Genomic DNA, 26,884 nt, shown 5'->3' with positions numbered 1-26,884 from the left:
TCTCTGTAAGAGGCTAGACTGCTATCTTTTAGGCCCTATATAGGCTACCTGGTTTCTGTTGCAATGACTCAACTTTGTCAGTCTAGCATGAAAGCAACCCCAGATAACCCAGAAACAAATTATAGTCTGGTTGTGTTCCAATAAAACTTTATGGACACAAATTTGAATTTCATATAATTTTCATGTGTCACAAAATATTATTCTTGTTTTGATTTCCTTGCCCCCTAAGCACTTAAAAATGTAGGATCTATTCTTATGCATGGGCAGTACAAAACTCAGAAGAGGGCCACAGTTTGCTGACCTGACCTAGAAAATGTCTGGTGGGCGACTAAAACAAAGGGAGCTGGGCTGGGGCGGGGCGGGGGGGGGGAGAAACCTGCTGGTCTTTGGGCTGACACCAGTTTCCACATGCTTCTCATGACACACACACCTAGCTGCCCCTAAACACAAGTCAACACCTATATATGACATTTAATTGAATAAAGAGCAATATACTATAATGCTGGAGGATAAGCTGACTGTTGGTTTACAAACCAGTATGTTGGTTTCCAGTGGGTCACATCTAATCTACATTATGGAAAATTTAAAGAATTTTTCCAGTGGTAATTTAAATTATATAAACATTTCCTATAATGTAATAATGTACTAATTTTATTTTTACTTACGTTTTATCCTTACCTGAAGACATTTTTTTCCATTGCTTTTTTTAGAGAGAAACATCAATGCAAGAAGTATTGACTAGCCACCTCCTGTACACATCTGAACTAGGGATCGAACCTGCAACCCTAATATGTGCCCTGACTGGGAACTGAAACCAGAAGCTTTCTGTTATGGGATGATACTCCAATCAACTGAGCCACACTGGCTGGGGCTATAATGACTAATTTTAGAAACTAGTTACATATAAGAATTAGTCTATTAATATTTTAGTCCTTAAAACAAACAAACAAAACCCCCTACATGCCCTGGCCAAGTAGCTAAGTTGGTGAGAACATTGTCCCAATACGTCAAGGTTGTGGGTCTGCTCCCTGGTCAGGGCACATGCAGGAAAACCAGCCAGTGAATGCATCAATAAGTAGAACAACAGACCAATGTTTCTCTGAAATCAATCAACTTATCAATCAAAAACCTACCACGAATTACAATATGAACTCAATGTTCAATGCTCATAAGAAAAAGGACAGAGTAGAAACGAAAATTCCGCAAGCCACACTGCAAGCAGCAGCTATCGCAGTGGCTTCCAACCAGTCACCCATACAAGGAAGCTGGGATGTTCCTAAGCATCCAAATGGAAGTAAAATATTGGCACAGGATGCTTCCAGAAAGGAGCACTAAATTCCCATTATCATCAGAAATATACATTTCCCTCTAGGAAGATGGAAGTAAATATTATCTTCACTTTATGAATGAGGAAACTGAGATCCAGAGAAACGTCCAGTAACTTCATTCAGGGTAGTGAGTTGAGTTGGTGGAGGTACAAAGATTAAAACTCGACGCTTCATGTATTTTCCAAGCCTACAGTTAATAAAGACAGCAGTGACCGGGATATCAAAGAATATTCTCTCCTCCGAGACAGCCACAAAGAGTACTTAGGGCGAGCAGGATGGTGTAGGGTAGAAACGGCCAGAGGACTTTAAAAGCAAGAATAATACAGTAAGCAGAAGCAGAAAAAAAACTACTCCCAGATACATTAACCCTCAAAGATAGATACAGATCTTTAATTTAAAACCGAGTAAGTTTATTCACAGAGAAAACAGTACAGAACATTCCCGGAACTCTTTCAGTCCAACAATTAAAATAGCCTTAAAAAGCCAACAATTTGGAGACCTAAAAGACATCTGGGGAAACTACCGTTCCCTTTCCTTGAGTTTATAAATATTTATATTTTAGGAACGAGATGGCTGTGATTAATTTCTTTTCTAGGGGGTGAGATTTCCATTTCCATTGTCTTAATGGTTATAGGATTCTTCTGTGAAGGCCAGAAAAGATGAAAGACAAGATCAAAAGATTTGACATTAACGGGAAGAATGAATACGTGAGACTAATGGTTGGTTCATGGAACCGCAATTTTATCACAAAATCACTAGATGGGTTGGTGGGAGGGCTATCACATTCCCCATTAATAAAATCTGAGGTATTTAAAGACTCCATAGCCATGGAAACTCATTTCTACTTCCCTCAGAGGTAATGGAGAGGCTGAGAAGGCTCTTGTAGAATGTCATACCTTCTTGGGCTTCTCACATACGTTGCTGCCTAAGCAGGACAGCACTGTGTCACACACCGGTCTGGTCCAGTCCTGCTTAGGCACTGGTGTATGTGACAAGTCAGTTCACTCTGCAAGAAGGGGTTCCAAGGCAACAGTGTGATCAATGATTTCTCCCGTCTCTGTTTTGGCCCGTCTTGGTGCTGAAGCCAATGGCAATACAAAACGGCACGGTCATTTACCGTAAGATCTGCCTAAGTAAAAGGAATGGGCACCCCCAGTCTCAGCTGTCAGGGTTTAACCTAGCTCGTTTTACTTGGCTATTCTCGTCGTCAAGGTGGCAGAAACCTTCAGCAGTGATGTCTCTTTTATTCTCCTCCGTGGGTTCCAAAGGGAAGTCCTGGTCGGGGGCCAGTACCTGTCGGACAGTCATGTTAACACGAGCCGTCCTCAAGTAGCTGGCACACACCTGCCAGTCCTCCACAGAACAGCACTGCACTACCGAGTCTCCAGGGATGACAGCTGGGGGAGGTGTTTCTAGGCAGCAAGGCAGGCTGTCCCCGTTGGAACTTGGAAGGACCTTTGGAACTGCATGGTTCAACAGGCGACTGAAACCTGACATTACCATGATGTCACCGCTGTGCATAAACATGGCTGTGGGCACTTCATCTCTTTTGAGGCCACCAAGGAGAAAGATGGCAGACTGTCCAAAGCTACAAAAAAAAAAAAAAAAGGTAAAACAACACACAACAGTAAGTTTCTGTTAACTAACCGTGGTTGGTGATGATACTGCTAACTGCATTTCCTAATTTCAGCTCAATACTTATTGCTCCTAAATCTTCCTTTTCAAAGGGTGCTACGCTCTTCTCTTTTGGCTTTTGTGTGAGTGACCAATCTATAATCTGCTACTTGAACTTGTCATGGTCCACAGGACTGCAGTGACATAAAATTTGAAGCAGTTAAAAAAGCAAAGTAAGAATTTAGTTTTAAAATTATCCATGTAAGTTTTATTGATGCCTCTTTAGGATTTAAGTCTTCCAATAAAATTATAGTAGTCCGCGCCTTTATCCAATTTTGGTTTCTGCAGTGTGTAACACATTGTCAACTGTGGTCCAAAATTATTAAATAGAAATAAACGACTCAATAAACAATTCATAAATTTTAAAGTGTACCCTGTTCTGAGTAGTGTGATGAGATCTTGTAGTGGGCACCCTGATCTGTCCAGCCTGGACATGATTTTTTATCCCTTTGTCCAGCGAATCCATGTGGTATACACTCCCTGTCCAGTCACTTAGTAGTAACTCAGTTACTGGATCAAACTGTCTGGGTATTGCAGTATTTGTTTCAAGTAACCCTTATTATACTTAATAATGGCTCCAAAGCATAAAAGTAGTGATGCTTGCAATTCAGATATGCCAAACAGAAGCCAAAAAGTGGTTCCTTTAAGTGAAAAGGTAGAAGTTCTTGATTAAATAAGGAAAAAAATTTCTTACTAAGGTTGCTAAGATACAGTCAGAACAAATCTTCTACCCGTGAGCTTATGAGGGACAAAGGCATCTGTGCTAGTTTTGTTGTTGCCCTCAAAGTACAAAAGTTACAGCCACAGTGAGTGGTGAGTGCTCAGTGAAGATGGAACAGGCACACGTTTGTGGGTGGAAGACATGAACCGGCAATGAGTTCTGACTGACAGCAGCACGTTCTGCTCTGCCCAGAAGCACTGAGCTTGTCCAAAGACTTTAGCAAGAGACCCCTCAAAACTACTGACCACATTCATGTAACTCTAATCTCTTACTGTGCCTAATTTATAAATTCAGCTTTATCGGAGGTTATGTATGTAAGAAAAAAACAGCATATCTAGGGTTTGGCATTGTCTGTGGTTTCGGGTATCTCCTGGGAGTCATGGAATATATCCTCTGTGGAGAAGAGGGGAGTACTACATTTAAGGCCTCCACTGTATTTATCATTCCTGTTCATTTTAAAGATAAGGTAATAATAAAAGATTCTGTCAGGCACTTTCTTTGTCAGATACAGGTGCAGTACTCTGTATAAATTCCAACTTATGTTTAGGGAGACAAGAGGGACCTATTTAGGCTTGTGTGCTTTGCTCTTCTCTATTCCAAAAGAAATGCTTACTCTGCTGTATGGCCTTCCACTTGCCTATTCCACAGACACTGACAATACCTCTCATTACAAAAGGCAGACTCCATGCAGAAATAGACTTCAACAGAAATATTAACTGTAATTTGGTTATTCTTTTTTTTAAAGATTTTATTTATTTATTTATTTATTTATCTTTAGAGGGGAAAGAGAGAGGGAGAGAAACATCAATGTATGGTTGCCTTTCATGCATCCCCTGCTAGGAACTGGCCTGCAACCCAGGCATATGCCCTGACTGGGAATCGAACCGCAATCCTCTGGTTCACAGGCCTGTACTCAATCCACTGAGCTACACCAGCCAGGGCCTTAATCTAGTTATTCTTAAAGGACTATACTGGCTTTACTTATGATACATGGTTAAAATGCCCAGAAGTGAAAAATTATAGATCCAGTCATTTTTAATAAAAGTTGAATGTTTTTGGATGCATATAGGGGTTCTGATCAAGATGGAGGCATAGGTAGAAACCCTTTACTTCCTCACACAACCAAAAGAAGGATAACAACCAATCTAAAAACAATAAACAACCAGAAGTGCCAGAAAAATCAAACTGCATGGAACTCTGACAACCAAGGAGATAAAGAAACATTCACCCAGACTGGTAGGAGGGGCAGAGATGGGAAATAAGGCAGCTCAGCAGAGAGGTCACACGGCAAGGCACAGACTACATGGGCAAGGTGGAGCTGGCTGAGAGGCCTCCTCAAGGTGGTGGACTGTATGAGAGAGGCAGGGCTGGCTGACCAGGAAACTAAACATTCAAGCTGCCCTGGCTGGTGTGGCTCAGTGGAATGAGTACCAGCCTGTGAACCAAAAGGTCAGAGGTTTGATTCCTGGTCTAGGGCACATGCCTGGGTTGTAGGCCAGGTCCCCAGGTGAGAGGCAACCACACACTGATGTTTCTCTTCCTTCCCCTCTATAAAAACAAACAAACAAACAAATAAATAAAAACCTTAAAGAAAAAGAAAATCCTTAAAAAAATTCAAGCTAGCTGTAAACTACTGTGGGCGGTGTCACGGCAAGGGGGTGGGGGGACTCCCAGTCTCACATAAGAGAGATTGTTGCAAAGAGGGGCCAGAGCAGAGCAAGGGAGCTGCACTGTTCCCTCTCTGACCCTTCCTCCACAGACAGCGCCGCATCACAGCAAAAGAGGGTTTCCTCACCCTGGCAAATACCTAAGCCCCTGCTCCCCTACAATATTAACAGGTACACCGAGACAAAGAAATATGGCCCAAATGAAAGAAAAGACCAAATTCCAGAAAAAGAACTTAGTGACGAGGACATAGCCAACCTACCAGATACAGAGTTCAAAACACTGGTAATCAGGATGCTCACAGAAATGGTCGAGTATGGTTGCAAAATAGAGGAAGACGTGAAGGCTATGCAAAGTGAAATAAAGCAAAATATACAGCTAACCAAGAGTGAAGGGAAGGGAAACCTGGACTCAAATCAACAATTCGAAACAAAAGGAAGAAACAAACACCCAACCAGAATGAAGAAATGAGTATTCAAAAAAATGAGGAGAGGCTTAGGAACCTCTGGGACAACTATAAACACTCTAACATCTAAATCATAGGGGTGACAGAAGGAGAAGAACAAGAGCAAGAAGTTGAAAACTTATTTGAACAAATAATGAAGAAAAACTTCTCCAATCTTGTGAAGGAAATAGACTCCAGGAAGTCCAGGAAGTCCAGGAAGCCCAGAGGCTCCCAAAGAAATTGGATCCAAGGGGGAAAACACTAAGGCACATCATCATTAAGCTACCCAAGATTAAAGATAAAGAGAGAATCTTAAAAGTAGCAAGAGGAAAGGAGACAGTTACCTACAAAGGAGTGCCCATAAGGCTATCAGCTGATTTCTCAAAAGAATCCTTACAGGCCAGAAGGGACTGGAAAGAAGTATTTGAAGTCATAAAAAGCATGACCCTACATCCAAGATTACTCTATACAGCAAAATTATCGTTCAGAATGGAAGAGCAGATAAAGTACTTCCCAGATAAGGTCAAGTAAAAGGAATTCATCACCATCAAGCCCTTATTATATGAAATGTTAAAGGAACTTATCTAAGAAATAGAAGAAAATGAAAAGGTATGAATAGTAAAATGACAGCAAACAACTATCAACAACTGAACCTGAAGAACAAAAACTAAGTAAACAACTAGAACAAGAACAGAATCAGAGAAATGGAGATCACATGGAGGGTGTTCAGTGGGGAGGAGGAGGTGAAATATTGGGGGGGAAGGTACAGGGAGTAAGAAGCATAATTGGTAGGCATAAAATAGAAGGGCAGAGGTTAAGAACAGTATGGGAAACAGAGAAGCTGAAGAACTTGTATGTACAACCCATGAACATGAACTAAGGAGGGGGGAATGCTGGAGGGTTGCGGGGCACAGGGCGGAGGGGGGATAAAGAGAAGAAAAAACTGGGAAAACTGTAATAGCATAATCAATAAAATATACTTTAAAAAGTAAAAGTTTAATGTTTTTATTTTAAACATGCTTTAGAAACGAAATGAGGTGATAAAAAGTAACCCCAAATCTCCAGAATGAACTTACCTGAATGACAGCAGGGGCTTGGAGTGATCAAGTTCAGATTTATCTACGTGAATGCCCAGCGTAGAATCTAATCGGTAGTAATTCAGGATACCTGCTTCGGCTCGGAAACCCTGAAATCCACAGGCAGCAGCTACTTGCTCTGAGAGGAAAGCCAGGTCAGAAGGGAAAGGTGTGTAATGATCTGCTGAGTATTTCTTTAACAAAAGCAGGGAAAATAAGAAAAACAATGATCTCAGGAAAGTAGGAAACTGTGAAATAAGGTTAATTAGCATTTAAAAATCATCTAGCTTACATGAATATTAGCATAGCATGATTTACCCATCCATTCCTTGAGGCATTCCAGAATCTAACAATAAGCCACTCAAAATACTGAGTGTCTATTGGATAGGAGACACTGCTATGCAGAGATAAACCAGACAAATTCATCCTGCAGGGAGTCTACACATTAAGCAATGATACAACCTCTCTCTAGTATACTTTAATCCCAAACAGGATAGTTCTTTTATGGTTAAAAGGTAAATCAGTACTGTTACTGCAGCCCTGGCAGAGTGGCTCATTTGGTTGGAGCATCAACCCACATACCAAAGGTTATAGGTTCAATTCCCAGTCAGGGCACACACCTAGGTTACAGGGTTCATATCTAGATTACAGGTTCGATTCCCTGCTGGGGAGCATGCAGGAGGTAACTGATTGATGATTCTCTCTCACATCGATGTCCCTCTCTCTCTCAAATCAATAAAAAACAAAAATGATGACCTAACTTCTAAAAAAAAAGTTACTGCCAAGAGGTGCCTAAAGAGACATAATGACTACATGTAATGTGGTGTCCTGGAACAGAAAACGTACAGTTAAAAACTAAGAAAATTTGAATGAAGTATGTATGGACTTTACTCTTATAATAATGTATTACTATCGGTCTACTAATTGAGACAAAGGTACCATTTTAATAATACAGACAGGTGTTAATAATAGGAGGAATTGGGCACAGGGTATATAGAACTCTCTATACTACATTTCATCTTTTCTATAAATCTAAATGTATCCTAAAATACAAAGTTTCTTTTTTTTTTTTTAAAAGGCAACTCAGGGGCCCTGGCTGGCATAGCTCAGTGGACTGAGCGCGGGCCTGCGAACCAGAGGATTGCGGTTCGATTCCCAGTCAGGGCACATGCCTGGGTTGCAGGCCGGTTCCTTGCAGGCTAACTACCAGCAGGGGACGCACAAAAGGCAACCATAGATTGATGTTTCTCTCCCTCTCTCCTTCCCCTCTAAAGATAAATAAATAAATAAAATCTTTTAAAAAAATAAAAAGGCAACTCAGATTGAGTGCTGGCCTGTAAACCAAAGTAACTGGTTCAATGCCCAGTAAGGGCACATGCCTGGGTTGCGGGCCAGGTACCCAGTAGGGGGTGCAGAAAAGGCAACCACACTTTAATGTTTCTCTCCCTATCACCTTTCCTCACCTCTCCCTAAATAAAATCTTAACAACAACAACAAAAGAAGCCACTCACATACTATTGCCAGTTTGGTTATGGACCCCTGAGACTGCCATATGGTTTAGTGTTGGGTTCACTGGTGGTCACTCTGAGGGGACAACGTGCTCAAGACATCTGAACTGAAACTGACTTACACCATGCCTCACAGCAGGACCTTAACATGGAAGTCATTTTTAGCACGTACCACTCTGAAATTCCTTTATTTTTAGCATCTAAGGATCACAAATACCCTCTTTTCTTAAACAACAACAAAAACAAAAAACCAAACAACAACGACAACAAAGAAACTCCAGCTCTGGCCACCTAGCTCAGTTGGTTAGAGCACACACGATACACCAAGGTTGCAGGTTTGATCCCTGGTCAGGGCACATATGTTTCTCTCTCTCTCCATCTTACTCTCTCTCTAAAATCAATAAACAAACCTTAAAAAAAATCAAGGCCAGAAAACTCAGTCTCTGTACAAAGTCTATACGCGCCATGAGAAGGACAGCAATCTCCTGCACAGGTGAGTTGGAGAGGTTGCCTGGCTCTGGGGCTGCAGCAGCCCGACTCTCTTCCTTAGTCTGGATGTGCTCCTCCCACTTCTTCTGCTCAACAACCACAACTCTGATTAGAAAATCCACTTCTGTCTCACTCTGTATCTCACACGACACATTCTATCTGGAGCAACAAAGTCATGGCTCTTGAGAGAATGTATTTACTTCAGCTGGAAGCAAACTTTCATTTCAGGTTCTGGAAGACTTTTGTGAGAAGTCTTTGATGGATGGCCAAACCTCCTCAGTTGGAATCTCCCTGTTTTCTTTTTCTTCTTTTCCTGAACTGCACAGAAAAACAGTTCCTATTTAACACCTCAACGTTAAGGGTGTAGTTGAGACCTTCCAGGTTTTCTCTGCCATTTACAGTTTTAATCCTCAAAGAAGATGAACCACTCAGAGCTGCTATTCTAACACTATACCACCTGTGCTACAATGAGGTAATTTCTATTTCGGGCTTTGAACCCTCTCCACGCTGTCTATGCACTATGCTTTCTTAATTCTCTTTCACTTTTCTCTGATTACTTAGCTTTTGATAATTCTCACTCCACATTTTTGTTAGGAAATGAAGCTCACTTTGAGGTCTTTAAAGAGTAACAATATCAATAATAAAAATAACACCATAAAAAACAACCAGCTAACATTTGTATTAACGCACTTAACTCTCAGAACAGCCAGGCACTGTTGTAATCACCGCACAGGCATTAGTCATGTATTCATCCCAATGACCTTATGAGACAGGTACCATCCTTGTTGAAGGCAAGGCTGTCTAATCTGAAGACGCTAGTTTTCCACTAAATCACTATCACTGAAAATAGGAATTATATCACAAATATTTTTTCCTTTTATTTATTTTTTAAAGATTTTATTTATTTATCTTTAGAGGGGAAGGGGAGGAGAGGAGAGAACTACAAATGTATGGTTGCCTCTCATGAGTCCCCTGCTGGGAACTGGCCTGCAACCCAGGCATGTGCCCTGACTGGGAATCGAACCTCGATCGTGTGGTTCGCAGGCCTGTGCTCAATCCACTGAGCTACACCAGCCAGGGCATATCATGAATATTTTTACGTAACTCATTATTTTCATCAGATAATATACATGCTAATAAGCTGGGGTGACTGAAACTATAGAGCTTTTAGAGAGTAACTGGTTAGAAGCAAGATGGTCTATTTCTCTGCTTTATTCAGTTCACTCTCAGAATTAGTCCTCTTACTTGGTGGCAAATATCTCATTGAAACAAGAGACACTGCACCATCAGAGATAAAGGAGACATTCTCTGAAGCAGAGAAGTCAGGAAAGAAACTATACTTCAAAAACAAAATGAAACAAAACGCCCATGGAACTTCGTTAATTTTATGATATTCTTCCCACTTGTCTCCTGCTCCAACTTTACACAGAAAGCTGAGGCATCCAGATCCTTCAAGTCCTTCTGTGGATTAACGAGAACACCAGAAGTATCTGGATCTTCTTTTACTCCAGGAAGATATTATATAGGAAATAAATGCTTGACAAACACTAAACAATAATGGAAATAAAGGTCATAATTGACCACTGCACTTGAAGGCAGTATAGAAAAATTGATATCCCTAACACCTACTTACAGAAAGTACTGATGACTTCTGATATAATAATATAACCTGAGAGTATGAGGAAAAAATTTTTTCTCTTGATAAATGATCCATGCCTCTTGGGATAGTGTGTCAACAGGATTTTAGGAGGGAATAAATATAAAAGATCCTTCTGTGAATGCATAATATGATATTGTAATCTTGACCAGGAAGAAATCCCTCTCTGTAGGCCCAAGAAGCACAAAAATGGAAAACAATGGAATTAGCAAGAGAAGTCGAATACCTTGCTGTCCCAGTTATAATGGTAGCCTAGGGTCACCCATCGCAGCCTCTCTAGTAAGCTTCGGGGTCTCCGTTTATTCACTTCTTTATATCTGCAAAAATTAAAGGCAACGGAGGGTTTTATTGATATTAAATGGCAGTAACAGTTGTTTGTTCAGACCTTGAAGTCTAAATTTGGTATTCCATGGTATATGTCGTTAGCCAAGATCTCCATAGGGGAGATCAGAATAGATAAGTTGGGCAAGAATGTAAAAAAAGTGGTATCATTTTCTGATTTCTTGTCCTTGGTTCTAAATCCTCTACTCAGTGGAATCAGTTTTAAATGGAAAGTGTCCAGCATCTCAATGATAAAACAAGAATGGCAACAGAAACATGTTTATCTGTCCATGGGAAATGGGACCAAGAGCACAATGGATAATTGGAATTTGCCCAACACAACATGTTCAATTTGGTTTGCTAAAAGTGGTATATGATTAATCACAGCTATCACTATGACTTTAATGATGATGGCTTCCCAGAACTGCAGGTCAGGGCAAGTTTGGCAAAACACAGAATGTAATCAATAACCGGGTTGGCATGACTTCTTAGACAGCTTAGACAACCGAGGCTTAGTGAACCACTAAGGACCACTGTCATCTGGTTTCTGACAGTCCTGTTCAAACTGAGGATGTTTCCTTTCTGCAATTAAAAGCTTATATGATCAAATCTATGGGATAAACTTTTTCTAAAGAGGAAGGCTGTTGGTCTGATTTACTTCTAAATATCTAAAAATACAAGAATGCTAGGTCTAATCATTTTACTTAGTTTATTTTTTCTATGTAATTTATCAATCAAAATTTTTTTGTTGTTCAAGAATTGCTGTTTAAAAAAGATTAGACTACTTTAAGGAGTTTGTATTCTGACAGGAGATGATAGGTAAGCATAAGAAATTATGGGAAAATTTAAGTAGTAGTAGAAAATCTACTCCTGAATGAACAGCACAAGACTTTGTGGGCCACTAGAATTAAGAAAAAGAAGAGCTCAAAGTCCATTGTCTAATCAGCTGGGGCTTCATGGCAGAGTTGGGAGTTGAGCGCAGCACTGAAGAATGGGCAGCCTTTCAACAGGGAGCGATGCACTAGGCAACACAGACATCCGGCAGGAGCAGAAGCAACAAAGGATTTATTAGAGTCTCAGCTCTAAATGTCACTCATCTTGATGCTTGACCAAGAGTTTACAGAATAGATGCTACCTGTCTTCATGAGTTTACATTCTAAGGACATTGTGATACATACACACATCAAGACCAGTAGCTAAAAGAAATAAAACACACCCAAATTTATTTAGGACAGCCATGCAGAAAAGAGGCATAGCAGGTCTGACTGCTATCCCCCGACAGGCCTGCTTACAAGGATGGCCCTTGGCAGGCTGCTGAAAATTGGGTTTTGGAGGCTCACACCATTCCCAAATCTGTAGCTCACTGTGCCCAAATTGTTGGTCCTAACAATACAGTTAATGTTGAATACCTGCTTTCCTTCTGGGAGTGTGAAATTTTGGTACACTAGGCAGAGACTGCCACTGCGACCATGCTAGTAAAAACCTGGGCACTGAGTTTCCCTAGCAGATAACACTTCACACATCACAACTCGTTGCTAGGGGAATGAGCTGCACCTTGTGTGACCTCACTGGGAGAGCACCCTGCAGCTCCAGTCTGGTTGTGCCTGGACATTGCTCCATGTCCTTTTCCCTTCGCTAATTTTGGTCTGTATTCTTTCATCACAATTATCTTTTTTCATACGTCCAACTATAGGCTGAGCCCTGTCACTTCTCCTGATTAATCACTAAACTTGGGGACCTCTGGCATAACAGGATAGACAACTATTAACAATTTAGGGAAAAAGATATGTAGATGTGGACAGTGACTGCAATTAGCAGATGTGGACAGTTATGCATAACCACCATTCATTATTTAAATTTTGTGTGTAAAAACAACAAAAAAGCAACATAGTAACACAACCTGAGTTCTACCAATGTTTCTTCAGTTAAAGGTACAATAAAAGGATTTCCTGATACTGCTCCCATAAAAAATATTCTACTTTAGTAGCATTGAGATAGAGAAATAAGTATAACCTCTTATTTCTGGACTCATGTGAATCTTGCAGTTAATAGTAATATAAATAGGAATATAATGGGGCATTTATATAAGTTACATAAGTACCCTATAGAGGCGATCCATTCTATTTATTCCTCTTTCCAAGATATTATTTAAAACCTAATTCCTTATTTAAAGATAATCTCATACACCTGAAACTAACAGAAAGTAATATTGAATGTAAACTATAATTGAAAAAAAAAGCAAAACAGCAAAAAAATCTCAAAGACAAGAGAAAATGCTGCTGAAGAACAGAACAATGATTTCATGGATATTGAAGCTGTGTGTTTTCAATGAGGAAGAAAAGAAAGATGCTAAAGCCAGTAGTGTATAAATGGAATCTAGATTTCAAAATAGATGGGTGTCCTGAGGTAGCAAAGGGAAGAGCTGTACAGAAAGCTTTTACAGGGCTTGTGTGTACCCTACTTAGTTTCTGCCAAGTGGTTTTCAAACTTTAATGCTCTTCAGAATCACCTGGAGGGCTTGTTAACATTCACACGCTGGGCCTCCACCTATACATTGTGGTGCAGTAGGTCTAGGGTGGTGCCTAAGAATGTACATTTCTAAGTTCCCAAGCTACACTCTGGGACCACATTTAAACACTATCCTAGACAAAATTTAAAAAACAGGACAAAACATTTCCATCTTTTTCTAGAACCCATACTATTACATAAAAATCAGACTGATCTGAACAAAGAAAGATAATAACACGCAGGCCTGGGAATAATATAGAAGGTGACTGTACTTTAGACATTTGATACGGCACCAGCAAGCTGCCTTTCCATCAAAAGATTCAGTCTAATGTTCTTCAAAAGGGTACACATAATTGTACTTAACATAGATTCAGGATATTACCAATAAAATTATAAAAATTACGGTAGCAATCAAGAATCAATGAAACCACCCTATAATATGCCTTTTTAAATAGAGTTCCTTTTTTAGAAACAAACTATCACTATAAGGAAGGCTTTGGGTTTGCCTTGTAAGAGGGGATTGGTCCAAGGATATAAAAGATGTCAGAGCCTTACTTTCAAAAGCATTAAACCCAGTTCTCCTAACAAAAAGGAAAAACAAAGCTTAAGGACTTGATTAGTGAAAGTTGTGATCGCTGAGTGTCTAAGCCATTTAAAAAATTTAATATATATCCTTGTGTAATGTGTTAAACCCACGTAGGTATGAGATTTCATCCCTCACTTCACACTCTCTTCTAAGAACTTGATTTCACTTCTTGCCTTTGTATAGAATTTCGGGAAGCCAAGTAGCAATAACTGTTTTAACGCTTGTCTTTCAGCTGTGAGTGCAGCAGAAGTGGCCAACACCAGACACTTCTTGTCTGAGTATCATCTTAGGGACACTTCTGGTTCCCATGGGCCTCTTGGGTAACAAAGTGTCCAGAAAAGTCACCCCTGAACACTGTGAACAGTGTAAAGCCAAAACTGAATTTAACAACTCCCAAATAATTTCCAAGCAGAATACTGAGAAATTAATGAAAGGCATGAGCAGGCTGTTCTCTTTTTAAACCTGACACGTCTAAAAAGAGACCAAGGCAGCTCAGTGCCAACAAACCTACCATAGCCACCCTTAGGAATGCAGGGAATATGCTGGCACCTAACCCAACTTTAAATCTTTATCAATTATCAAAAAAAATGTTTTCAAGCAAGTGTGACCCTAATTATTGGTTCTTGCTGCAAACAGAAGCACGCCATGCTCCCTGTCCTGGCTGCCCCTCCAGGCACTAGCAGGAGGATGATGGATGGGCGGGCTGGTCACCTTCTCCCCCGTGAATGTGCCCACACAGCAGTTTGCTCCCTCTCAGTCATGGTAAGTGCTCTGGGTAAGTGCTGGCATTTCTCTCAGCAATCACGTTCCACAGCGCTGCTTTCAACCAAACCCCTACTTAGATGGAAATGAACTCTGTGCAGTGGTAGTCTGGGTGTTGTAATTAAGCATTAGTATTTTCTTTCCGGCCTCAAGGGATGTTAGTCAATCACTGTGAAAGCAAAAATACTCAGGAAAGAAAGAGTCTAAAGTTGTTTAAAAACAAATTTAAAATGATTTAAAAAGAAAAACTTCAAAATGCTATTGCAGGTTTTGTTTTCAGTCATTTTTAAAGGCTTGGGAATTGTCTTTCACAATTCTGAATATTTCTCTGCATAACCACAACTTTCTGTCTTAAAGTTCCATCTCCTGTCCCCAGAACTTTTTTTCTTCAGTATGAGTGTTTCCAGTTTTGTCTCCCTTCTCAACCTGGATCTTTGTCAACCGCTGCAAATGGACATCAAATTCTACCTTAATTGCAGACATCCTTTTGCTAATTTCACAAATATTTAGTCTTATCTAATCTACCTACTGTTCTGAACCATCACTCACATGAAGTGCTCAGTCCCTCTCTCACTCCCTTCTAGGACAATGAGCACAGGGGCCAATCCAATGATCCAGTGAATGATTTCAATTTCCCTCCCCTAAACTTTCAAAATCTTTACCCCGTCCTCCCCTCCTCGTTTCAGCAGTGCTCCCATGTCTTTCCACTAAGGCCAACTTCCCAAGCTGACCTCCCCCTCAAGCCTCCATTTCATGTCCTGCTTCCCTCTGCCCTGCATCTATTGCTCTTTCTCTTTATAATCAAATCTTTACAAAAGGACTCAGTATTTGCCATCCTCACTGCAGCCTGACTTTTGCTATCACCTCTCTACCAAAACGAGTATCTTAGTTTCACTTGAGTGGTGATCTTCAAATCCTAGCTTAGTCTAGAAACATTTTCCTGTCAGCCTCTAACAGTACTTTTCAAAAACTGTTTTATTTTTTTACCCAGAGCTGATGCTTCCTAGGGCTGGTGGCCTTCTTTTCTGGAGTCACTATAATAAATGCTATTAATAGCACCGTAACAAAATTTAAAAGGAGCAGAAAGGAGAAAAGATTATTTGTTTTCACGGTGAGAATATCAATTTAAAAAGTTTATATATAGGCCCTGGCTGGTGTAGCTCAGTGGATTGAGCACGGGCCTGTGAAGCAAAGGGTCGCTGGTTCGATTCCCAGTCAGGGCACATGCCTAGATTGTGGGCCGGGTCCCGAGTGGGGGACATATCAGAGGCAACCACACACTGATGTTTCTCTCCCACTCTTTCTCCTTCCCTTCCCCTCTCTGTAAAAATAAATAAATAAACAATATTTAAAAAAATAAAAAGTTTATATATATATATATATATATATATATATATATATAATGAATACAAGGCATTTCATAAGCTTATGGAACAAAGTTGCTTTATTTAAATTTGTATTTCTTACTTATTCTTTGAAGTTATTTTTTATTAAATAATACATTCACAAAATTCAAAAGGTACACAAAAGTATCCATTAACTAATTAATTCCACAAATATCTGGTAAGTACCTTTTGCACTTAAGAATAAAAACACAGGACAAGGGGATAAAGAGGGAGGGAAAACAGGACTACTGACGATTAAATGGTAGGGGTATCACTTCTAGTAAGATACCAGAACAAAGACCTAAGGGGAGAAGTCACTGGTTATCTAAAAGAAAAAGCTTCCAAGTAGCAGAACAGCGTTCACAGAGAACCTGAGCACGGCCCTGAAGTGGTCTGGGTGCTGCTCCACAGACTGTGAGGCCTCCAGCTTGATTCTTGGTCAGGGTACAGGCCTGGGTTGCGGGTCAGGTCCCTGACTGGGGGTGTGCGAGAGGCTGCTAATTGACATTTATCTTGTTGATGTTTCTCTCCCTCTCCTCCTTTCTCCCTGCCTCTCTCTAAAAATAAATTAAAGTCACCAGTTTGATTCCCAGTGAGGGCACATGCCTGTGTTGAGGGCCAGGACCCCAGTTGGGGGCATGTGAGAGGCAATCAATTGGTGTTTCTCTAGCAAATAGATGTTTCTCTCCTTCTCTCTCTCTCTCTAAATCAATCAATCAATCTATCTATTTATCTGAGTATACCCGATGTGTTTAACGAATAGCATGGAGGTCAGTATGGCTGGAGAATCAATAAAAAGGAATGGTAGATGAGACTGGAGTGGTGGCTTAGAGCCAGGTCATCTAGGCCTTGTAGACCTTGGTGAAAACTTCTGATTTTATTCTAAATGTTGTATAACAAAGAACTTGACTGACCTTTGACTCTGGGTCTCCGGAGAAAGCTTTTAAACCCTCAGAAATGTCTTTGTTATTCACTGTGGGCCCAAGGACCACACCCGTAGGCCTGTCAAGCTAGAAAGACCAACCATCTAATTAGAGGATTGAGTCTTTTCAGAAGTGGTATTCAGAAATTGAGTTCAATTATGTAACTAGTGATCCAATCAATCATGCTTAAGTAGTAAAATCCCAATGAAAACTCTGAACACGAAGGCCTGGGAGAGTGACTCGTCCTGATTCCAGGGCAAGAAGATATGGAAGGATGCTTTGCATTCAGGACCCTCCTGAAACCATTAGCATAATGTTTTCTTGATTTCTGAGCATTTCAGGAGAGTTACTGAACCTAAGGCAGTCATGGGAACTTCCCTAAATTTGTGCCAGGTGGTCACAAGTGTGGATAAGCTGGGGGACCTCCCAAACTTGTGGCTGGTGTCTGAGGTGGGGGCAGTACGTTTGGGGACCACACCCTTAACTTGTGATGTCTGTGCTGACTCTGGGTGGCTGGCATCAGAACTGAATCGCAGCACTACTGATGAGAAGCTAAAAAAGATGATGTCATGTCTGCACCCCGAAACAGACCGAAGGGGCACAAGAACACACACAGGGAAACTGGTCAGGCTACTGTGGTAAGTGATGGTGGCTCACATTAAGGGGGTGATGATGGAGATGCTGAGAAATGACTTTATTCATAATAACTACAGACTCTACTACATTTGCTAGAGGGTAGGATTGAAGACTTTTTAAATTGTTGCACAGTGGCTTGTGTTCTGCTAGGTTTTGTCATGACTGATTTGTCTGGTCTCCTGCTGACAAGTTGCTTCTCATTTTTTTCCCCCCATTACAGGCAAAGCTACAGTGAAGATGTTTATACCTATTACACTCTTGTGCAAGAATCTCTAGCTATACTTACTATTCAATGATAATAAACTTTGAACAAAACATAGAATTGAGGTGCCCTAATTTTGTGAACAAACATATTTATGCTTCTAAATTCAAGTATTTCCTATTTTCTATTTAAACTTTCTTCCTCCCCGACCACAGAAACATAGGAAGCTGAAATTAAAAGGATCCTCAGAGGTCCTCTACTTCCATGGCTCTCCCTGTGGTTGACATGGTAGATAATTGCAATATGCAAGAGGATCTTTCTGAACAACAGGCCCTCCTCCTGGTATGCACTGGCAATGTGGGGAGAGCTGGATGTACTCTGACCATGATCTAACCACTCTGAATGGCTTACCCAGTCCAATCCCTTTGTTTCCCAGATGAGAAACCAAATACATATTGGGCAGTGACAGAAGGAGAACTTAGGCCCTAATCAATTTTTTAAAAAGATTTTATTTTATTTTTAGATAGAGGGGAAGGGAGGGAAAGAAGAGAGGGACAGAAACATCAATATGTGGCTGCCCCTTGGGCACACCCTACTGGGAAAAGAACTGGCGACCATCTGGTTCGCAGGCAGGTGCTCAATCCACTGAGCCACACCAGGAAGGCCCCTTATCAATTCTCAATGCTGCCAGCAATGTCTGGGCATATCAATTTCTTCCAACCCTTGACAAGAGAAGGTATGAAGATCACATTTTTTATTTTTGATAAGGATTTGTCTGACCTATCTTAGAAGACGACAACTGAAATTTCTGCCAAGTCATCTGTCAGAAGGAAAAAATTACTTGAAAACACAGTCTGCTTTAACATCAAACTTTAAGCTCTCTTTGACTAATTTCACTTAAACCACAACTAAGAGCAACTAAGCTCAAACAGAACACACAAAGCTGGTGTGACGGTTTTAAGAGGCTGTTCCAAGGATTTCTCACATACTCTCTTATTTAATCCTCAGACTACTGAATGAGAAAAGGACTATTCTGATGCATAGAAAGGTTAAGAATCTTGCTCAAGTTTACAAAGCTTTTAAGTGGCAGAGCTGGGATTTGAACTCAGGCAATCTCTCTCTAAACTAGTGCTCTACACAGCACTTAACCCTGTAGTGTGGCCCTAACCTAGACAGAGGTCAACATTCCCTGCTTCACCTCTTACCAATTCTATCCATGACTTCTAGGAAGCACTTTCCACAATCCACCTCCAACACAGCCACCTAAACCACCATTCCCATATCTTATAAACTCTATTTTGGTACCTGCCAAATTGTATTTAATTACATGGTTATGTCTTTGTCCTTGACTAACCCACCCATTTCTAGAAGGCAGTGACCATGTCTTATCTGTCTTTGAATCTCTAACACTCAAACACAGTATCTGACACACAGCAGAAACTCGAAATTGTCTGAGTAGAATAAACACATGAAGGCACACTGTGCTCCTATCTCAGAACTTACTCTGTTTTAAACATTACCTCTTTGCTCAGGCTACTTTCTCTACCCTAAACAGTGTTTTTGCTTTTCAGGTTGGCCAAACCCATCTTTTCTGAAGACCCAGTTCCAATGAACAGAATAAAAAAAAGACAACAATGAACTCAATTAAAAAGTAACTTTTTCTTCTCTGACACCTCCCTCTTGCCCAAAATAATTATTTCTTCCTCTGGCTCTCTCAGCATTTTTCTGACTGAACTCTATTATAATTATTCCTGTTGATACTGAATTACTGCCACTCCTGAGCGCAGGGACCGTGGCCTACTTTGTACCGCCAACGCTAAGCATCGCGCCTGATCCACAACTGATCCACAACACGTATTTCTGGAATGAATGAACGTTGAAACAACAATAAGGTACAAACATTAGTTTTCAGGAAGAACTGACCCACCACAGAACAGCTAATGGAACTGACTTCATCTAGGACGTAAAAGTAAAGAGCTTTCAGTTACTTTTTGCTGGGATACCAATAGTCTTCAAAGGAACTCACTCGAAGTAGAAAAAAGGGCTGGAGCTAAATGAACATCAGTCATCTGATGATTAATGAGAATGTACTTGATGTCTTAGCCCTGATAAGGAAATCTCTAAAAGAGATCTCAATTCACTTTACTGTAACCGTCAAAGGACCCTGTGCAAATGTTCTGCGGGAAGGCACAGAACTGTGCGGCAGTCAGTTCCCGTCACTTCGTTACAGAACAGTTCCTTAAAGATCTGCAGTAACTTAAGTGAATACTAACGCTTTTATTGTGATTGACAAAACCTACCTTAGAAACTCTCTGCTCTGTTCCCAAAGATCTCGGGTCTCTTCTTTCGTCATGTGTTTGTCCAGGTTACACACATTAGGTTTCTGGGAATATAACTTAAGACACTGCTTCACCCAGTGCCACTGGTAACCTGGGAGGAAGGGATTCGGGATGAAAATAAATCCTATACAACAAGAGATCGGTGGGAAAGAAAGGAGAAGAGGAAATTCTTCATCAGTTATTCAGATAATTTATTTCTGTTGACTTCCTTATACCCTCTACTTTACCATTTACCCTCCATTGCCTGTTGCTAATGCTTCCATTGGTTTCCATACCTGTAAGCAAATGTTTTCATTCCTATTCTCTAATTCTAGAGAAAGAGGAGTTTCTTCAAGTTGATACAAGTTTGATGAACGCTAGACATCTACCAGTATGCAAATATCTTCGGCTTTCAGGGTTAGGGTTATTCTCAAGAGAAATAAACATTCCACAAATGATCAACTGTGTTACCTAAAAGTGAATTTTAGAACTGAAAATGCCAAAAGTCACCTCGCAAATTTTCACCAGGTGTTATTATTTATAGAGGAGTCGGCTGCTTCTGGCAATTACCATCTTTGGTATATCAGCGCTCCCTTTGTGCCTTTTCCACTTTCTGTTTTCTGGCTGAAGACTCTTTAAATTACCGCAGTTAAAAGAAGGGGTGTGATTTCTGCCTCCCGACTAAAACATCAGGGAGGGAATATGGTACGTATATCTGCTTAGTATGGCACGACGCTTGCACCCACAGCATGTGTGCTGAGAAGATCCCTGTGACCTTGAAAGTAATCCAACCTCGGGTTTCTCCTTTGTGAAAGAGGGTAACAATAGTTAACTGGAATCTGCATGGTAAGGATTAATTCACCAAACACTCAACAAACACATACTATGTATTTGCTTAAGAATTAGAGATAAAGAGATAGAAAAACTTTGTCCTTCATGAAGTACCTGGAGATAGGGCAGTAGAGACAGTAATACAGATAATGTCTTTTATTTATTTATTTTTTAGTGGCAGAGCTGGGTTTAATAAAGTTATATGGGTTTCAGGCGTACAATTCTACAACACATCATCTGTGTATCGTATTGTTTTCAGACCACCTTCTACCTCTCCCCACCCCTCTTTCCCTTTGATAATCACCAGGTGTTATCTGTGTACCTGAGGGGTTTTTTTGCTTAATCCCTTCACCTTTTTCACCCAGCCCCCTACTTCCCTCCCCTGTGACCAGATGCCTTTTAAGAGCCTGGCTGTGAAAAGAAACACAGACTGAGGAGTCAAAGAAGAATAAAGAAATAATGGGAAAGTTTACAGCCTTTAGGGGTTAAAATGACCAAAGCATGCTTATAGATTGTGAAGAAAGAGCCTGCAGAAAACTGGTTAAAAATAAAAGCGAGGAAAGGAACAGAACAAGGTCTTAAAAAATATAAAAGGTGAAAGAAGGTAGGATCAAAAAAGTGAAGGGACTGGCTGAACTGAAGGAAAACTGGAAAATAAAAATGGGGAAATTTGCTTGTAAGTGTGGAGGCCTCTTTTGCACTTCATGTATCAGTAAAATTCCCCAAGTAATTTAGGACAGTGACAGGACTGTCAATATTTTCAAAGAAAAAAAAAGAAACCCCCCAATAATCTACCATATGCTATCAGCATTATTTTAAAAAGCTTATAACACCCCCACAGTATAAGATTAAAGGAAGAAGACCTCTGATCTAGTGCAAGCTTGCATAGTGACAAGAAATTTAACACCTTTTCAGGCAGTCCATTTCAGACAACTGTCTTCCTTTCACCAAGTTAAAATTTGCCTCTTTTAAATGTTCATGCATTGGCCTTAGGTTCTGACACATAGAGCAAGCCCAAATCGGGTTTTAATTCTGCTTGATGAGTACTTCCAGCTTTACAGCTGACATTTATTAAGCCTTTACTAGGTGCTAGTCACTGACCTAAGCACTTCACATGCATATTCACATTTCATCCTCACAATAATCTTATGAAGTGGGTACTTCATAAGATTTTGTATCTGAGGCCAAGAGAGATTAAGAAACTTGCCCAAGGTCATATTAGTAGATGGTAGAGCTGGGGCATGAACCCTGGTAGCCTGGTACCAGAGCCAAGGCTTTACTCATTAGTATGCACTGCTTCCCATCCTTCTCGTGTACAACTTTTCAAATTTCTAACATTATCATGTCCCCCTCAAGTCTACTTTTCCCCAGACTCAATTTCTGGTCTTGTGACCATCAGCTTCCTGCCCAGTCTCCTAAGGACAGGTTGCAGCACCCCCAGTTCCCCTAAGAAGTATAATCTGCCCTGGATGGTGCGGCTCAGTGGACTGAGTGCCAGCCTGTGAACCAAAGGGTTGCTGGTGCGATTCCCAATCAGGACACATGAGCTGGTTGTGGGCCAGGTCCCCAGTAGAGGGGCACTTGAGAGACAACCCACACACCGACGTTTCTCTCTGTCTCTTTCTCCCTCCCTTCCCCTCTCTCTAAAAAAATAAATGAATACAATCTTAAAAATAAAAAAGAGGCAGAATCTATAAGTAAACAAAATCCCTCCAATCAAATTAAAATAAGAAGAGACTGTTATCTCCCATGTTTTGGACATTATATTGTACTTCTGGTTAATGCAGCTTACAATGTCTGGGAAGACAATAAAGTCTCTAGGGACACAGTGAGGTACCAATTCAAATGATGTGGCTTAAGTGTAAAATCCTAGAAAAACTCAAAAGTAAATACACCAGCTGGGAGGGTGGATGGGGATGGGGGTAAAGGGCAGAAAACTACTTGAACAACAATTAAAATAAAAATAAATAAATAAAAATTACCTTCCATGTTATTAACAAACACTTCAGTGGTCATACTGTATTAAGAGCTATAACACAGACCTGGCCCTTAGCACAACAAAAAAATTAATTATTTCCTTTTAGGAGCATCTCTTGCCTTTAATACATATTTAAAATCACAAGTACAATGTTAACTTTATCTCCTCTAGAAAGAAACAAGATGACAGAAGATTATTTGGCCAAATTAGGCAGTTCCATATTTTCTGAATAATTCATAATAATCAATCTTATTAAAATAGCAGTACATTATTTTAAATGTTAAATTATTTTATATTAATAATATTATCCACTTTTAAAAAAGACTTTATTTATTTTTAGAAAGAGAGGAAGGGAGGGAGAGACAGGGACAGAAACCTCAGTGTGAGGGAAACATCAATCGGTTGCCTCTCCCACGTCCCCAACTGGGTATCTGGCCCACAACCCCAGTGTGCGCTCCTACTAGAAATCAAACTGGACACCTTTTGGTCTGTAGGTCAGCACTCAATTCACTGAGCCACACCACCCAGGGCAACATTTCCCAGTCTTCATTATTACCTTTATCTATCTGTAAAGTGAGCTACCCAACATTACTAAAATAACAAAAATTCTAGGTTAGTCTATTAGTACTTTTAACCTCGTTAACTACAATTCTTTTTAAAAATACTCGGCTTTGATGATAGCAGCAATTTTTAAGTTGTTGTTATGCCATCTGAGAATATAGCGATTGTGTGTCTGGAATGACCACTGTGAATTATGCTATTGCTCAAAGCAGTTCTTTTGCTACAGGAGGTGGGTCTTCAGAGAGTTGCAGCAGGGAGCCCAGAGTCAGTGTCAGTTTTTGATTTGTGTCTGGTGGGCCACTTTCTGTAATATAAGCAGCGCTGCTGACTTCTGTTCTATTCTTTGGGAGTGCTAAATAAATGGAATTCTTAGATGATGCAGAATTTAGGAGGGGTTGGGTAGTGGAACATTCTATGCATTTACTTTTTTCTTGGTCTACGTACTGGTGTACAAGCGCCTCCTCTCAGATTAGACAAACAAACTGATTCCACCTTCTAGGTCTGCTGCACTCACCAGGATAGTCTTTGAGTCCATAAGCTTGCCACTTGCTGACTGGCTGAAGTCCTGCTCTGTGTGCATCGTGGTCACTGACTGAGGACACACTTAGCTGAGATCTGACCACCTGGCAGGAAGGAAACAAGTCAGAGGGCTAAAGTTATTTTACAGGTCAACTCCGAGAACCGCGGACCTTTACAGACATTTTGGGTATGGGGCAAAGTTAGGAGTCCTAAGTCTGGGGTCCTAAACTTAGTACCACTACTTACTTGGTAAGACTTAGATAAGTCACTTAACTTCTTAGAGCCTCAGTTTCCTCATCTATATACTAACAAATACTTGAGAGCTATACAAAACTAAGTAGTAATGAGAAGCAGGCTGATTTTGGCCTTTAAGACTACTTTTTTTTATGATACCACACGTTTGTGATGTCTTATTGGACTCTGGTCATCAAAGCATACTGGAATACTCTGAGTCACTATGCTGTTTACTTTGGTTAGGGCTAAAAATGATGCTTCTGAGGCATCTGCACACTGTTGGTGTTTAAACAAAACTATGAGGAACACCCTGCTGGGGACAGTGACAGAATGGAAAGAGAACACTCTTAACCATACAGAAACAAATGTATCAATAAAACACTGGGAACCCTGTTTGCTAAAAGTGTAATATTTGCTCTCTTTTAGATAAAACTTCAAATAGACATTCCTACCTTTTTTGCCTTTGTTAATTAGGAATTAGGAATTAAGTTTTTGAGGGCCTGATGAAGTTTATTTGCATGTACAGCATCTTACAAATGGCTCATTAAATTATTAAGAGATTCAATACGAAGTCATTAAAGGACATTTAGGAGAAAAACACAAACAGCTTTACTCTTCTCATGAATAATAAATTTAGGGTCTGGCTTGCCTTAGAATACATCAAATGTTCTCTTTCAAAGAGATATGCTCTCTTACCCTATTAACTCCACCAAGTGTGGAGATTTCCAGGCAAAATACCAACATGTAGCTGGTATATAACTAGTTTGTATAATAAAATAGCTACTTGGAACTCTCTGAGAGTCCTGACCAAGCTAACTTTTTCCAGGTACCTAGAGGCTAATAAAATGTTTTAATTTTAAATACTTTGTGATGATTTCTTAAACAGACCACACTTAATAGTGCACTGTAATTCAGCAATACCCTCAAAATAAACTTGTGGACCTATCATATACTAAATTGAACCAAATTCTAAGCTTTTAATAGTTTTTCTGTTGCCTTCCTCACTTTCTCCACTGCTCTCATTAGGTCTTTAGATAGTAACATTCTTCTCTAATTTGCTACTTCCAGTCTGTTTTTTTTTTGGGGGGGGGTGAGGAGTGAATACTCAATAGTGTATTTATTGAGAAGTTACTATTTTAGATAAATGCTAGACAGGATGTCACCTTCTCAGGTGACTTACATTCTAAAAATATCTAAGCATTATAGTCAAGTATGGGCAAAAGTTGCTGAATGAGGACCTGAGGGCTATCCCACAAATTGAGTGTATTATTCTTGGGGTGCAGACTTTCTGTATGTTATACTGATAAGACCATTTTGGCTAATGAGGTTTCTTAAGAAGCTGAGCTCTAGACAAATATGGTGGTATTATGGCATTCCAATTTTATTGAGAACTATTACTAAGCTTGGAAAGAATGCTTCATCCAGACATCTGGGTACAATACCAAGGGCAAATTAAGGGCTCGGGTATCCTCAGTGCTAATGCAATTGTAAAAAATATCCCTCTCCCTTCCCCTCTCTCTGGAAATAATAAACAAAATATTTGCTCTGGCTGGTGTAGCTCAGTGGATTGAGCGCCGGCCTGCGGAACTAAAGGAATGTGGTTGGATTCCGAGTCAGGGCACTTGCCTGGGTTGCAGGCCAGCTCCCTGCAAGGGGACGCAGGAGAGGCAATCACACATTGATATTTCTCTCCCTGCCTCCTTCCCTTCTCCTCTAAAGATAAATAAATAAATAAATCTTAAAAAAAAATACATATACATTACACTACAGTTGTGATTCTCCCTGTGCCCCTGACCCCCATGATACTTTCTTAATTTCCATGGCGGAAGGTAGAAACAACGGACGATGCTTAGACTCGGCAGCCCTCTACTTTCAATTTAGAGAGATTACCCAAGTCTTGCAATGCCTTCTTTCTTGAAGGCTCAGACAAGTACCAGAAGTTTTACGAGCAATAGCTTGACAACATCGATCCCTCCCAGGTCTGGAATTACTCGGGTACTTGGCTCTTTCAAGATGCAGAGCGCTACCCATAACGTCTACGCATACGGCTTTCGGTAATTTACACAAACATAAGTAGAAATGCAAGTTAATGGAAGGAGTAGATACCAATTCCCAGACACTTTTGATCGAGAGCATAGCAACGAGTGGCCGCGTGGAGGAACCAGTAGCAGAGCTCTTTCCGTCAAAATGTGGCGTTTTGTGGGCAGTTCAACTCCGTGCCCACGGGGTCTGGGATCGCTTGGTAACAATCAGTCTGTACGCGGTAAGAGGTGAGGAGAACACTGAAATCCAGAAAGCGAGTCAAGACCACGAGCAGGCGTGCGGCGCTACCTCCGTACCTTGTGGGCACCGGGCCCCGTGCCGAGGGCTGCTTGGGCCGCCGAGAAGTCGATGACCCCTCCCAGGTCTGTGGTCCCGGGGCGGCTCTGCCGGTAGAAGCGGAAAAGCTTCCGAAAGGCGTCTTCCCCCGGCTCAGTCGCCAAAGTAGCCACAGAGCCTAAAAGCGTGGCCATCTTTCCCATCTCGCCGGTCGGCGTCCTGTGACTCGGAAGCAGAT

At 40.6% G+C, this 26,884-nt stretch overlaps 1 protein-coding gene across 1 annotated transcript; it reads right to left on the bottom strand.

The window, feature by feature from the left end:
* Window positions 1-1,697: 1,697 nt before the first annotated feature.
* Window positions 1,698-26,857, bottom strand: ALKBH1 (alkB homolog 1, histone H2A dioxygenase). Its single transcript, XM_037031382.1, has 6 exons — window positions 26,667-26,857; window positions 24,089-24,197; window positions 20,187-20,349; window positions 10,790-10,880; window positions 6,910-7,103; window positions 1,698-2,916 (listed from the first exon to the last, which is right to left on the bottom strand). Exons 1-6 carry the CDS (start codon window positions 26,847-26,849, stop codon window positions 2,487-2,489), a joined length of 1,170 nt encoding a protein of 389 aa, XP_036887277.1. The 5' UTR covers window positions 26,850-26,857; the 3' UTR covers window positions 1,698-2,486.
* Between the last annotated feature and the right edge of the window lie 27 nt (window positions 26,858-26,884).

Source organism: Sturnira hondurensis, unplaced genomic scaffold, assembly GCF_014824575.4.
Source record: "Sturnira hondurensis isolate 20B ecotype Veracruz unplaced genomic scaffold, ASM1482457v3 Scaffold0021143, whole genome shotgun sequence".
In the NCBI taxonomy this organism is placed as follows: Eukaryota; Metazoa; Chordata; class Mammalia; order Chiroptera; family Phyllostomidae; genus Sturnira; species Sturnira hondurensis.
This window is presented reverse-complemented; position numbering and strand designations above follow the sequence as displayed.

Bases quoted from the DNA above. Each gene is read 5' to 3' on its own strand.
- ALKBH1 (XM_037031382.1), bottom strand. From the start codon at position 26,849: ATGGGAAAGATGGCCACGCTTTTAGGCTCTGTGGCTACTTTGGCGACT. The intron at 24,198-26,666 runs GTACGGAGGTAG...CCTTCCTGCCAG, and splicing joins CGGGGCCCGGTGCCCACAAG to GTGGTCAGATCTCAGCTAAG. The intron at 2,917-6,909 runs GTAAGTTCATTC...TTTTTTTTGTAG, and splicing joins AAGCCCCTGCTGTCATTCAG to CTTTGGACAGTCTGCCATCT.